The sequence below is a fragment of the Dunckerocampus dactyliophorus genome, chromosome 3 (assembly GCF_027744805.1).
Source record: "Dunckerocampus dactyliophorus isolate RoL2022-P2 chromosome 3, RoL_Ddac_1.1, whole genome shotgun sequence".
NCBI classification, from domain to species: domain Eukaryota; kingdom Metazoa; phylum Chordata; class Actinopteri; order Syngnathiformes; family Syngnathidae; genus Dunckerocampus; species Dunckerocampus dactyliophorus.
Window position 1 is genome coordinate 38,090,701 of NC_072821.1, and position 15,150 is coordinate 38,105,850.

The 15,150-nt window shown below is 42.6% G+C and overlaps 1 protein-coding gene across 2 annotated transcripts; it reads left to right on the forward strand.

The window, feature by feature from the left end:
* Positions 1-751: 751 nt before the first annotated feature.
* pnoca (prepronociceptin a) lies at positions 752-13,155 on the forward strand. 2 transcript variants are annotated; one of them, XM_054771057.1, is made up of 3 exons: positions 752-819; positions 9,814-9,944; positions 10,751-13,155. In XM_054771057.1, exons 2-3 carry the CDS (start codon positions 9,825-9,827, stop codon positions 11,318-11,320), a joined length of 690 nt encoding a protein of 229 aa, XP_054627032.1. In that variant the 5' UTR covers positions 752-819; positions 9,814-9,824; the 3' UTR covers positions 11,321-13,155. The 2 variants fall into 2 exon arrangements, with proteins under 2 accessions (XP_054627032.1, XP_054627033.1); XM_054771058.1 differs by lacking the exon at positions 752-819 and adding an exon at positions 8,666-8,790.
* Positions 13,156-15,150: the final 1,995 nt, after the last annotated feature.

Here is a 15,150-nt window from a genome sequence, read left to right on the forward strand (position 1 = left end):
CGCCGCTAATTGATTCCGTGCCATTAATTACATACTTGTTAAGATTTTACCCCGAGGGAAACGTCTGATAGCCAAAGAGTCAATTCGACTCAATGACTATCTTCTAAAACAAACAAACCATACGAGCAAACAGCACACACTTCTATGTCTTCAAAACTGCACAGCACTCCTCTCTTATACAGGATCTTTGACCGGCATTTATGCAGCACATTCCTTTCTGAAAGAGGATCTTTGATTAGTGTTTTAGCAGTAGTTGCTTAAAAACAGCTCATCACTCCTGTCACATGTAGAGGATTTTTGACGAGCGTTTTTTTGGCAGCAGGTTCCTAAAAACAGCAGATCACTCCTGTCATAAATAGAGGATCTTTGACTAGTGTTTTTTTTTTTTGGCAGCAGGTTCCTAAAAACAGCAGATCACTCCTGTTACCTCGACAATCTTTGACTGGCGTTTTTGCAGCAGGTGCTTAAAAACAACAGAGCACTCTTGTCATATAAAGGATCTTTGACAAACATTTTTTTTGGAATCGCTGTTTAAAAACAGAGGGACAGTTCTGTCGTGTAGAGGATCTTTGACAAGAGTAGACCTTGCTCTTTGCTTGATGAGTTTGTAGAGTTTGCAGAAAAGAATGGAGTGAAGGAGGGTGAGTGATGATGATGATGATGGTGGTGGTGGTGGTGGTTGGGGGGTGGAGGGTGTAGGGGGAGGGGTCCACCCCTATAAGAGCATGTGCCAGCATCCTGCATGTAGTCACAAACACGACGCAAGCAGAGGAAACGTACTGATCACACGGACAGCCTGAGGATTCTCACCCAACACAGGTAGGACCTTTTGACCTCAGCATGACCCTTGACCCCCTTGAGGGCACTACACTCTTTATTTATTGAATGTTTTTCACCTTTTGGTGCTTTGCTTTTTTTTTCATTTGCTAATTCTTACACACATTTATCTTAAACACTCTGTCTTACATACTCTATCTTACGTACTCTATCTTACATACTCTATCTTATATACCCTATCTTACTTAGTCTATCTTACATACTCTATCTTACATAGTCTATCTTACATACTCTATCTTATATACCCTATCTTACTTAGTCTATCTTACGTACCTTATCTTACATACTCTATCTTACATACCTTATCTTACATACTCTATCTTACATAGTCTCTTACATACTCTATCTTACATAGTCTATCTTATATAGTGTATCCTACATACCCTATCTTACATAGTCTATCTTACATAGTCTATCTTACTTAGTCTTTCTTACATACTCTATCTTACATACCCTATCTTACATAGTCTATCTTACTTAGTCTATCTTACATACTCTATCTTACATAGTCTATCTTACTTAGTCTATCCTACATACCCTATCTTACATACTCTATCTAAACACTTTATCTTAAATACTCTATCTTACATAGTCTATCTTACATACCCTATCTTACATACTCTATCTTATGTATCTTACACATGTTCTACTTTCATGAAGAGCCAGGGAAAAGTCAAATAGAACATTTCTCTTATTGTTCTTTGCGTGGCCGGACCGACAAACCAATACAATGAATGACTGTTGTCTGTAAACATCCATGTCCTACATACATTATTCTAATCAGGATTATTACAAATCTATTTTTTTATTCACCCATTTGCGCGAGAAGCAAAAAGCAGGCGATGACAGAGCAATTTCAAGCCACAAAAAAGGCCACAAGGTGGCAGAAGTGCATTTCATAAGCGCTCGGCAGGGATCACGTGGACGGAAACATCACACCTGACAGGACGGAGGAAGTGGGAGAGTGTGGAGGAGTGTTGAGTGCAGAGGGTTACTCATTGTAGGGACATTTTAACACACGCACACACACACACATAGTTCATTTCCAAATGTGAAACCTGTAAATAGTTCTTGGTGTTACATTTGTAAATAAATTGTTATTTGGATGTAAAACAACCCCTTCTTTGTGTTGGTATAGTTGTTTAGATATTTGAGTTGTCACAAAAACAAAAAAATATTTGTGTCAAAGTGAAAGTTATGCTTGAAATGTATTTTTTTCACAAAAAGCTGCTTTTCTCCCTGTTTTAGTTGGGAACTGATATTTTCCTGAAACTTACCTATGTTCTACTGCTGATTACTAAAGAACACAAAAAGGAACAAACTAACATTTTTTCCTGATGAAAGACGGGAGTCTAATGTTTCTTTTGGTAGCTTCCATGTTCATGTAGCCATAGAACCCAATATCCTGTGTGCCTTGAAAGATCAGTCAAAGTAGCCTAAAGTGGGCGCTACTGAAGGGGATTGAATGACTTCATGAATTTTAGTTGAAGTAGATTTAAACCTCCTTTTTCCTCCGGTGCTGCCTCCTTTAAACCTCAAACGCCAGTAGAAGTCATACTACGTTTAATGAATGAACATAGTATGTGTCTCTATAGCATTCAGTCTATTTCATTGTAGAACTAAAACTAAACAACAAAAGGGGAAAAAATAGAGCAAACAATGTCAAGAGAAAAAGCTGAAAGCAGTGTTTCCCACACATGTATTTATCTGTGGTGGCCCGCATCCAATACATTTGGATCGCCACAAAAAAAACGCACCTGCTGTGGCAGAGAATAAGAAGACGCAGCAGGAGGGGTCCATGTTGTTGCTGTTATTGTTTTGCGAATATTCACACCCCATCAGCAACAGAGCTAGCGATTTTTTTGGTCTTATTGGACACTTTTGGAGACTTTTTTCTGTTGTTTTTTCTGCTGTGCCCCGCCCCACTCACCTTGAAGCACTCGCAGCGGGCTCCGTCTTGCATGGGACATAAAAAATGAAGGCAAAAAGAAGTTTATTTGCATTTCTAAACCTGCTTGCTACCTGATTCATCATCTAGAGCCCCCTGACCCCCGCAATCCACAGCCACAAATACATTGCAGGCTTGGGAAACACCAGATTTGTCTTTAAATATATAATTTTTAAAAATATTATCATTTTTACAAACAAATTAAGAAATATAGAAAAATATCCACGTGCCCCCCCCGCATTTGTTGATTTTTCAGGATGCAGCCCTTGGTGGAAAAAAATGTGGACACTGCTCATCAGCATGCCATGCACCGTCTCGACTAACGCTGCCTATTTAACAGCAAAGTATGAGGATTTCTGCGCATTTTTGGGTGAAAATCTCTCCCCATTTCGATGAATAAGCTCGTCCCTGGCAGGCCCGGAGCGGGAAGGTTCTTTTGAGGGACATCTTGCATGAAAAAAGACAAAATGGAAGAATTAAGTCAAGGCTGGCGGCAAAACAAGTCGTGCTAATCCAAAGATGCAATGTTCCCGACACGACAGGGTCCGTGCGCGGCCTTTTGTGCTGGGGAGATGAGGTCACCCCGCCTCAGAACCGCCCGCTGGTGAGCCTCATTTGTCACAACGGAGGAGTGTTGGTTCAATATGTGCTAAAACCAACACAGTGAGCATAGAAAACCTGTTTACCACCTTCAAAATCCGCCTTTTAACATGATTAGAGCCCTCTAGACATGAAGTAACACCCCTATAGTCACCTTTACACTCGTATTACGCAATAGAGTAGACATAATAAGACATAAATATGACTCATGCTCGTGTGTATTGCTGTAAATGTGCTAGAGGAGCAGAGTTGGGGGGGGTGGACAGGAGGTGACATAGTGGGTTGAGAGTTGAGTTTTAGCTCGGCGTGGGTTACGGCCGCAGCAGCAGCCCATGTTAGGGATTATTGTGCCTGTTGTGAGCTCATTCAAGCCTGCAATAAAAGCGTGTTGTTCCTGTGGCCATCACGTCTGGTGCTTGTGTGTCTCAGTAACATTACAGAAACATTACTGACACCTAGTGACCAGTGTAGAGTACTACATATCATCACAACGTCTTTGAATGTGTCTTCTGAATGCCTCATATTTGTATTTTACTTCCTTTAGCCATTTTTATGCTTGAAAACACATTGTTTAGGCAGAGAAATGCGTTAAATTTGCTTAGATATGCATATTTTATGGCTAACAATAGGCCGTATTTAACCACAAAACAGCATGATTTACTAATACACTTAGTAATCCCTTGTTTATCGTGACCGTGAAGTGGGATTCCTTATTTATAAATGGAATATTTTCACAGTTTGAGTATAGAAAACATGTTTGTGACCTTCTAAATACGCTTTTTAGCATTATTAGAGCCCTCTAGACATGAAATAACACCCTTATAGTCACCTTTACACTCCTGTTACTCAATGTCGTCGACATAATAACATAACATAAGACATACATAAGACACAACATATACTCACACGTGTTAGCATTGAGAGAGTTACTTGTTTTTGTTCTTTATTTTACTTCCTGTTGTGTACAGTACTTCCCGCAGTGGCTATTGTCTTATCAATGTGAAATGACTGACACCTAGTGACCAGTGTAGAATACTACATTTCACCATCATGTCTGACTGTGTCTTCTGAATGACTCATTTTGTCCGTTTAATGCTTGAAAAATGCTTCGTTTAGGCATAAAAATCCATCAAATGTACCTGTGGATGTGTCCTAATGAAATACTGTATGATGACATCACTACTACCAGGAGAGTATAGAGGGGGCGGAGCCACCTGCCGTGGCCCGGCAAGGTGCATTGTATTTACCTAAATGCTAACAGTCACGCTATAATAATCATGTGGCGTGCATGAGAAAGTGGAAAGGAAAACGATGCCCTTGCTCGTTACTAACGAGCACATTGCACAACACAGCAGCAGCACAACCAATGTTGTAATAGCGGTAAGGAGCAAACATTTCCAGGAAACACTTGAAAGCGCATGCAGAGCTAGATTGAGCTGCTGGGTGCTAACCACTCATCATCCTGCAAATGCAGCTACTGCCATCTTGTGGAGTTCATTAAAAAAACACCAATAGGTTGCCTACAGCCACGGCGGTTAATGCCAGTTTTTTGACTTGGTGCTATTAGTTATTTGCTTGCCCTTAGAGTAGGAGTAACGCTTTCCTGGCCTTTTCCAGTTGTGCTTTCTTTGTGCGTGAGGGATAGCGGCGCCGCAGCTGTAACAACATATTTCATTTAGTACAATGTGCACTTTTTTTGACCCTGCGGCGGTAAGTAAAAACAACAATGATGTTGTGACGGACGTGGCGACATCGCCTCCATCACATCTTAAGGCGGGAATCGAACATCGCTCGGCAAAGAGCTCGGCGGCCAAGCGACACGCAGGCGGAACTTTAACTCACACTGCTGATGGCGGCTTCGATTTTAGATGCGCTGGTTCGTCTAAATAGAAAGGAAAGGCCGCCATTAACAACGCCTCATCTCTCAGACCTGAACAAAGAAAATCAATAGCGACGAGTCTGATGTGACCCCTGCGTGCGCGTGTGTGTGTGTGTGTGTGTGTGTGTGCACACTAATGGAGCTGAGGTGATTAGACACATTGAGCAGGGAAATGGATTTAGCTTAGCGTGGATAAAACACCACAAAAAGACCCAATGACAGGATGAAGATTCCTTGGAAATGAAACATGGCCGCTGCTACCAGTCACACGGGTCACTGACACGATCGGCTTCAAAAACATAAAGAAAAACAAAACGAGAATCCAACTCATTCGCAATCATCTCTATGAAAAATTACGAGCTTATGTTGTCGTATCGCCGAACCACAACAGCAACGTAACTGCTGTCTACTGTCAAACATGCACGCTGTCACTTCCTGTTCAGTGCAAAGTAAGCTTCAAAACAAAAGCATGGCAGCATTCACCTGGATTCTACCACAATCATTTGTATTTCTTTATATTTAGTCTGTTAGCACCTCTACAGACAGGAGCACTCTGCTGTTTTTAAGCACCTACTGCAACAAAAAAATATCACAGGCCAAAGATCCTCTATATCTGACAGGAGTGCTCTGTTGTTTTTGAGTACCTACTGCAAAAGTGTTAATCGAAGATCCTGTATATGTGACAGGGGTGCTCTGCTGTTTTTTAAGCACCTATTGCTATTTTTAAGAACAGACTGCAAACACATTTTTCAAAGATTCTCTACATCTGACAGGAGCACTCTGATGTTTTAAAAGTACTTACTGCAAAAAAACAACCAATCAAACAAACAAACAAACAAACAAAAAAACAGACCAACGATCCTCTATATCTGACAGGAGTGCTCTGCTGTTTTTGAAGCACCTACTGGAAAAAAAAAAAAATGAATCGAAGAGCCTCTATATCTGACATGAGTGTTAGCTGCTTTTGAGGACCTACTGCAAAAAGATTAGTCAAAGATTCTCGATATTTGACAGGAGTGCTCTGCTATTTCTAAGAACCAACCACAAAACCATTACAGTAGTCAAAGATCCTCTACACCTGACAGGAGCACTCTGCTGTTTTACGTAAAAGCGCCTACTGCAAAACAAACAAACAAAAAACAGATCAATGATCCTCTATATCTGACAGGAATGCTCTGTTGTTTTAAGGACCTATTGCAAAACACGAGTCAACGATATGACAGCAGGTTGAAAGGTCTGTCTCCGTCTGTCTGTGGCCAAAGTCGCAAGTAAAATTGCGAGCAATGTGCAGCTTTGTTCATGTTGACAACCGCTTATGTTGACGCGACTCAGCCAGCCGGAGGGGTGTCAACATAAACGGGTCAGGCGGGAGCACGTATCCTTTTTAAAGGAGATTTTTCTGCATCCAAAGTGAAGATGTGGACACGTTCCTGAGGGCATTGCTGGCGAGCAGAGTTTAAAATTCCAAATATTGCTGCAAAACATCCCACGTTGAAAGGCGTGCGTGTGATTTAGCCTTAAAATAAAGTTGTGAAGATGACAAAGTTGTTTTCGCCGCCTTAGAAAAGCTTCAACATCAGCGTGTGTCTTCCTTCCTTCCTTCCTTCCTCTGCGCTCGATAGGACGGCGTTTGGGCAAAAAGATGTTATTACGCTGCTGTCTCATGACCGACACTCGTAACGTTGATGACAGGAAGTGGTGACTTTTTAAAAAGGGAAATTTCAATCAAGCTGATCGGTGTTATAGATCGAGTGTCCGTCAGCCAGTCGGCTATCAATAATCCAAACAAAGACGGCTAAGAAGGACAGAAGGTACATCGTATTACATATATTGGTATATATTTCTATATATTTCTATTTATACCGAAGGTAGTATTTAAAGTGGACTATTCTATTCTATTCTATTTACAAAGACAATCCCTCCTTCTTTCCTTGCTATTATTTGACATTACTCTTGTGTTATATATTTGATACACACTGCAAGGCTCTCATACCTTCACATTTTTACCCCAGCAGTTCAGACACACTCAATACGTTCAATCCAGACAAAGATCCTCTACATGGCAGACACACTCTGCTTTTTTTTTTTTTTTTTTTTTTTTTTTTAGAAACTACTACAAAATTGCTAGTCAAAGATCCTGTATGTGACAGGGGCTCTCTGCTGTTCTGGAGAACCTAATGCACTAGTCAAAGATCCTCCATATCACAGGAGCGCTCTGCCGTTTTAAGGACCTACTGAAAAAAATGCTAATCAAAGATTCTCTATATGGCAGGATCACTCTGCTGTTTTTACAGACCTACTGTCAAAATGATCAAAGATCCTGTATAAGACAGGAGTGGCCTTTTGTTTTTTTTAAGGACTTGCTGGAAAAAACGCGAATCAAAGATTCTCTAATGACATAAGCACCCTCTTGTTTTTTCATCAAAGATCCTATATATGTCAGGAGTGCTCTGCTTTTTTTAAGGACCTACTGCAAAAATGCTAATCAAAGATCCTCTATCTGACAGGAGCCCTCTGCTGTTTTTAAGGACCTACTGCCAAAACGCCACATCAAAGATCCTATATACTGTATATAGACACAGTATATATGACAGGAGTTTTCTGCTTTTTTTAAGAACCTTCTGCAAATACCTAGTCAAAGATCCTTTACATGACAGGAGCACTTTGCTGTTCAAGTACCTACTGCCAAAACTCCTCCTCAAAGATCCTATATATGACAGGAGTGGTCTGTTGTTTTTGTTAAGGACTTACTGGAAAAACGCTAGTCAAAGATTCTCTAATGAGCACTCATCAAAGATCCTATATATCAGGAGCTCTCTGCTTTTTCAAAGGACCTACTGGAAAAAAGCGAATCAAAGATCCTCTACGTGACAGAAGCACTCTGCTGTTTTTAGGGACCTACTGCAAACACTCCTTATCAAAGATCCTGTACATGACAGGAGTGTTCTGCTTTTTTTAAGGACCTAAAGCAAAATCGCCAATCGAAGATCCTCTATTCGAAAGAAGTGGTCTTTTTTTTTTTTTTTTTTTTTTTAAAGAACCCGCTGTAACAATGCTTATCAAAGATTCTATATGTGACAGATGCACTCTGCTGTTTTCAAGGACCTACTGCCAAAACTCTGTGTCAAAGATCCTTTATATGACAGGAAACCTCTGTTACTTTAAAGGACCTTATTTGTGACAAAAGCCTTCTTTTGTTTTAAGAAGCTACAGCCAAAATGTTAGCCAAAGATCCTCTATATGAGAGCGCTCTGCTGTTTTTTGAAGTGTGTTGCAAAAATGTCTGCTGTAATAAAAGAGCGTTTGCGGCCTTGCATGTAAATTCGGAGGTAATTCTAGGAAAAGTTGCGCGGCGCGGTGAGCAGTTAGCCTTTGCTCATAACGAGCAGAGCGTCCTGTAAATAAAATGAAAAGCAGCTGCGACGTTCAACGGCGCGTGAATAATCCGGCTTTAGGCGGCCGGAAGTCATTTACGCGGAGGCGGGCGGCTCTTGATGAAAGGAAGAAGTAATAACAGAGAAAATAGGTGATAAGAGAATTGTGCTCAACTTGCGAGGAGCATTTCCTCCATGTTACGCAACGCAAGCCCCTTTTCCTGACTTGCTAACACGCTGAAGAGATGGATGGCTGCGCTAACAAGGCCGGGATTTGTTGACGTTTTTCCATGAAGCAGACGGCTCTTATCCTCCGGTCCAGCCTGCGAGACCCTGACGGTCATGGCGTAATTAACCGCTTTACTCGCTGCTTAATCACGTCATTAAAAGCTCATTCATTAGCGTCAGGGGGCCCCCGGGATATAACGCTATCACAGAGACGCTAAAAACACTTACTGGCAACAACAGGAAATGGCAGTCAAACTCCGACACTTGCTTCAGTTCAACAGGAAGTCAGATTCAGCACAGCATAATACAATACCTCCATTGATGTGGTGGTAGCATCATGGTCTGGGGCTGCACGAGTGCTGCCGGCACTGGAGAGCTGTGGTTCATTAAGGGTGAACACAAATTCCAACACGTACTGTGACATTGTGAAGCAGAACATGATCGTCTCCCTCGGGAAACTTCGACAATCAAGGTATCCGCCTGTCTGACACATTTTGTTCATACACCTCGGTGACTATTAAATCGCCCAAACCGACTTTCTCTGGCCTTTTGGAGTCTTAGCGTTGTGCTGCGCTGACAATAACAATAATAATAATAATAATGATGATAATAAAAATAATAATAATAATAATGATAATGAAGATGATGATTAGTCATGATCCGTGCCTGATGCACAGCTTCTTCATCACGGTGTCATCAGCTCCATTTGTGCGTTTGCTGCGGCTGTGACGAGTCAAGATGTCTGCTCCTAATGAGGTGCATTGTTGTTGGTGACAATAAGCTCCACTTCCACGTCAGACACTTTTTTCCGCGGCCCGCTAGCTCGTTACGTACGAGAACTGAGGCAAGATGCTCAGCAAAAACCGAATCATACGAAGACCGGGGTGTTACAAAATCCAAGGTTTGACGGAATTAAAAATGTTTTGTGTTTTTTTTTGGCGCTGCAGACGGTGAGACCATGAAGACGGTGGTGGCGCTGCTGCTGCTTTGTGTGTGTGACGCCGCACACGCCGACTGTCAGGATGACTGCCTGTCCTGCAGCCGCCTTCTGCCCAAACAGCGCACGTTCAACACCGTGGTGAGGCAACACACACACACACACACACACACACACACACACACACATAAACAGGAGGGTAGAGGGCATTTCAAACGTAAGAGGAGGCCTTTTCTTGATAAAAGTAAACTTGTTAAGCCTCTGAGTGAATTTTCATTTGCTGATAAGAGGCCCCCAGCTCACCCCCCCCTTCTTCCTGCCGTCATCTCTGTGACTCAACAAATTAGCCTTTTGGCATTTGGGTTTGAATTTGTCGTGGCTAATTGATTCAGAAGGCAAACACGAGGAAAGACGTTTGATGGCATGAAGGGAAAAAAAATGTATAAAAAAATGTTTCTCCCAAGTTTGGTGGCCATAAACATTTTAGTTTTATAACCTCAATAAAAAGTAATTTAGCAGAAAAGGTGATAGTTGGCAAAGCTAGAGGCTTTATTTTAAGATGTGTAGTGAAGCCTTATAAATATGCTGTAGAGACACATGCCACTGTGAGAACATCATTGAAAAGTGATTTTTACAGAAAAGGCGATAGTTTGCCGAGCTACTGGCTTTATTTTAAGATGTGTAGCGAAGCCTGGTTAATATTTTTCTCAAGTTTGGTGCTCATAAACAGGCCTTGGGGGCACATGTCACTGTTAGAACATCATTGAATAGTTATTTTGCATAATAGGTGATTTAATAAGGTTATTTTAAGATGTGTAGCGAAGCCTGTGATTTAGTTACTTTTTTATACAAAGCTGTACTCTGTGAAGGGGCTCGTTTAGATAGGGGCAGGTCAGAGGTTGTTGACCTGTACAAAAGATGATTCATTCCTCTATTTTCTTTCCCAGGAGTGTCTGTTTGAGTGTGAAGCCAACGCCTCCCCCGCGTCCTCCTGGGACATCTGCCGTGGCTCCTTGTCTCTTTCATCCATGCCCAAAAGGTCTCAGGAGGAGGTGGAGGCCTTCTTTCCTGCAGAGGACGAGGACGAGGCGGAGGAGGAAGGGGAAAGGCTGCCTTGGGCCTTGCAGAGGTTCCATCATGTGACCCAAGCACTCGGGCTGGACGAGAGGGTCGTGGGTGGTGATGATACCCACAGCGCTCCGTCCCTGGAGGACAAGCAAGAGCATGAGGACTCTGACGTGACCTCCCGGGCACAGGGCGACGACACGGGCGCGCTGAGCATCTCCAAGAGGTTCGGCGGCTTCGTCAAGGGGAGGCATGGCTACAAGAAGCTGATGGCTCCGTCGAGGTCGTACCAGAAGAGGTACGGCGGCTTCATTGGCATCCGGAAGTCGGCGCGCAAGTGGAACAACCAGAAACGCTTCAGCGAGTTCCTGAAACAGTACCTGGGCATGAGCGCCCACGCCACAGAGTACAACAGCGTGTCGGAGGAGCTCAGCCAACAGAATGAAGTGTAGTTCAGCCGCAGCTTCGCTCTCTCCTTGTGTCCTCTCAGCTTCTTCTCCATCTTAGGCTGGATTTACACTGCAGATCTCTTATTCTCATTTCCTGCCTGCACCTAATTTGTTTAGTATCATATCCCCTGTCTCAGACACCCTATGGACGTACACCCACCACACATATCCAGAACACATATCCACACTGGGCCACATGGTAACAGGACGTGTCAATCCAGGCTTCATCCACTGCATATCCCACAATAAATAAATTCACACGTACAAAACTCATTTCAAATGAAAGATTTCATCCATACTTCCTCTTGAATTTCTCTATATCCTCCGCAAGCACTTATATGGGACTAAATACGACTACAACACACCAGGAATGCTGCAGTACAGTGGAGCCCCGCCTTGTCGCCATTCGGTCTCATTTTTTTTCATTTTTAAAAACGTCTTCATTTATGAGAAAATGCGGTTTTGGCAGCAGAGCACTCATATAGAGGATCTTTGACTAGCGTTTCTGCAGCGAGTGCTCCTGGAGAGGAGCTATGGACCTTGTTTTTGCAGTAGGTCTTTCAAAAGAGCAGAGCAATTTGTCGTATACAGGATCTTTGACCAGAGGTTTTTTTTTGTTGTTGTTGTTGCACTAGGTCCTTAAAAACGAATCTATCATAAAAAGCGCTTCTATCATATTGAGGATCTTGGACGGTAGGTAGCAGAGCGTGATGTCTTTTTAGGATCTTTGACTTGCATTTTTGCAGTAGGTAGCAGAGTACTCTGTCTTTTTAGGATCTTTGACTGCCATTTTTGCAGTGTGTTCTGAAAAACAGCACAGCACTTTGTCATAGAGGATCTTTGACCAGAGGTTGTTTTTTTTTTGCAGTGGGGCCTTAAAAAACGGAAGAGCGCTTACGTCATATTGAGGATCTTTGGCGAGCATTTTTGCAGTCGGTAGCAGAGCACTCTGTCGTATAGAGGTTCTTTGACTAGCGTTTTTGTAAGCGGTTCTTAAAAGACAGAGCACTCTGTCTTTTTAGGATCTTTGACTGCCATTTTTGCAGTGGGTTCTGAAAAACAGCAGAGCATTTTCTCATATAGAGGATCTTTGGCCAGAGTTTTCTTTTTGCAGTCGGTCCTTAAAAACGGAAGAGCGCTTCTGTCATATTGAGCATCTTTGGCGAGTTTGCAGTAGTCGCAGAGCACTAGAGGATCTTTGACTAGCGTTTTTGCAGTATGTCCTTTGACACATGAAAGTGTTCCTGTCATGGGTTTGTCTACATATTATTATTTTGCTGCAGTATAGCAGGGATCTACTGTACTCTGGTCATGGCCTCGTGTTGCTAGGCGGATTCTGTGTTGCACAATCATCTAATGTCCCAAACTGAATGAAAAACTACATTGTCACATGTAATGACTGAAGACTGAAGCAGAGGGCCGCCATACAGCAGGAACAGGAACAAGTCAGACAGACACACGTTAAGGAACATGTGGACACATCTACTGTGCAATAAAGTCACTATTCTCTATTAAATCTAGAATATATAACATTAGTAAAGAACATGTACTGGAATACTACCATACTACATTGCACCCATGCAAAATGGCCATCAGTAGCATCATTTCCTGTACTCTACTACCCCCTGGTGGTACGTTTATTGTATTACGTCTATTGTAATGTGCAGAATGGCCCATTTGTTTGTGGCAACACCTCTAAAACGCATTTATTCATCACTACGTCAGAGAGTGAGGAGTTGTAACTCCAACAATCATGAGAAACGTGAACAGTGCGAAGAGCTGTTTGGTATTTCAACTGTCACCCGTGGTTCATTCTGTGTGTAAATAGCTGAATTTGAAATCGGTAATAAATGTAGTTTATTATTTCCTTTGTGGCTTGTCATGCAGCAAATGATTCATGTGTCTCGGGGTGTGTTTTGTTCTCAGTTAGAAAAAAAAACTTCCACTCAGTAGGCCTGATTTGATCGACAGATGTGAAAAGGTTATACCCTGGGGAGGCTACACCATGTATCTATGGCCTTCCAAAAATTCACAAGGAAGGGTTTCCCCTCAGACCCATTGTCTGTAGCATTGACTCGACCACGTACAATGTAGCGAAATATGTAAAAACAGTCTTATCCCCATTGGTAGGCAACACTGATCATCATATAGAGAACACAAAAGGGTTTGTGGCGAGCATCAAAGACCTCAGATTGGAGCCAGAGGAAACTTTGGTGTCTTATGATGTGACTTCACTTTTCACATCCGTCCCCACCTCAGCAGCAGTCTCGGTGGTGAGGAAGAGACTGCTCGAGGACTCAACTCTGCATCGGAGAACAAAACTTAGTGCTGACCACATCTGCCAATTATTGGAAATTTGCCTTAACACCACATATTTTCAGTTTAGAGGGAAATTTTACAGACAAATTCCTGGTTGTGCTATGGGCTCACCAGTCTCACCCATAGTGGCGAATCTGTACATGGAAGAGATGGAGAAACAGGCTCTCACATCCTTCTCATGGACAAAACCAAGGCGCTGGTTTAGATACGTGGATGACACCTTTGTCATAATCAAAAAACAAGAAATTCAGTCTTTCACAGATCATATCAATGCGGTGGACACCAATATCAAATTTACTCGCGAGGACACTCAAGAGAACCAACTAGCCTTCTTAGACTGCAAGGTAATTATAGGAGAGGACAGACAGCTACTTCCAGAGGTCTTTAGAAAGGCCACACACACTGACCAATACCTGCTTTTTGAATCAAACCATCCACTACAACATAAACTAGGGGTTATTAGGACCCTCCAACATAGAGCGGAACAAATACCAACTAGTGCTGAGGAAAGGAAAAAGGAGACACAACATGTCCAGAGAGCGCTCTCAACCTGTGGGTACCCGCGGTGGGCTTTTAACAAATGTCAAAAGAAGAGAGTAGGGAAAGAAACCCAAAAGCCCACAGAAGCAAAAAGGAGAGGAGTGGTAGTCCCTTATGTAGCGGGGGTCTCCGAAAAACTCCAGAGGATCTTATGGCAACACAAAATTCCTACCTATTTCAAACCAGTAAATACCCTGCGACAAAAATGAGTGCATCCTAAAGACAAGGCTCCAAACCAGAAACAAAGCAATGTGGTCTATTCCATCCACTGTAAAGATGAGGAATGCAAAGAGCACTACATTGGGGAAACTAAGCAAATGCTCCAAAAAAGGCTTTATCAACATCGCAGGGACAATTCTAGTGGTCCTCAATCAGCAGTACATCTACACCTTAAAGCAATCAATCACTCTTTTCAGGACAGCGATGTAAAGATTTTGGCCAAAGAAAACAGATGGTTTGAAAGAGGAGTAAAGGAAGCTATTTTTGTCAAACAACAGAACCCATCATTGAATCGGAATGGTGGTTTGAGGTTTAATTTGGACCCTGTGTTCAGCAGGTTACTGAGACCAAAACCCACAGCTCTTAGTCTTGCAAATGAGGTGGAGCCAGGGCCGAGCCAGAACAATAGATGCTAACGAGCCAGTATCAGAGTCGTTCATACCCAACTCAGGGAGCGACACTTCCCCTTTTATCGGAGGTGCTAAAAGCAGGAGAGGATTATACCACTACTCCGCCCAGGCTTAGTGTAAGAAACCAATAGAAGGAGGGTGTTGGCACACCAATTCCGCCCACTCTTACTGTATTTAAGGCCTAGGCTACCAGCACTTGTTAGTTCGCTGACGAAGCTCTTCGGATGAGGAGCGAAACGTCCGACACCTTCTCCACAGAAGTACAGATGACGTCTCAAGAAGCCTTTCCCTCGATGGACAACTCCTGTCTGACTGAGAGCCTACACAGACATATATATTCATTTA

Bases quoted from the DNA above. Each gene is read 5' to 3' on its own strand.
- pnoca (XM_054771057.1), top strand. From the start codon at position 9,825: ATGAAGACGGTGGTGGCGCTGCTGCTGCTTTGTGTGTGTGACGCCGCA. The intron at 9,945-10,750 runs GTGAGGCAACAC...TTTCTTTCCCAG, and splicing joins AGCGCACGTTCAACACCGTG to GAGTGTCTGTTTGAGTGTGA.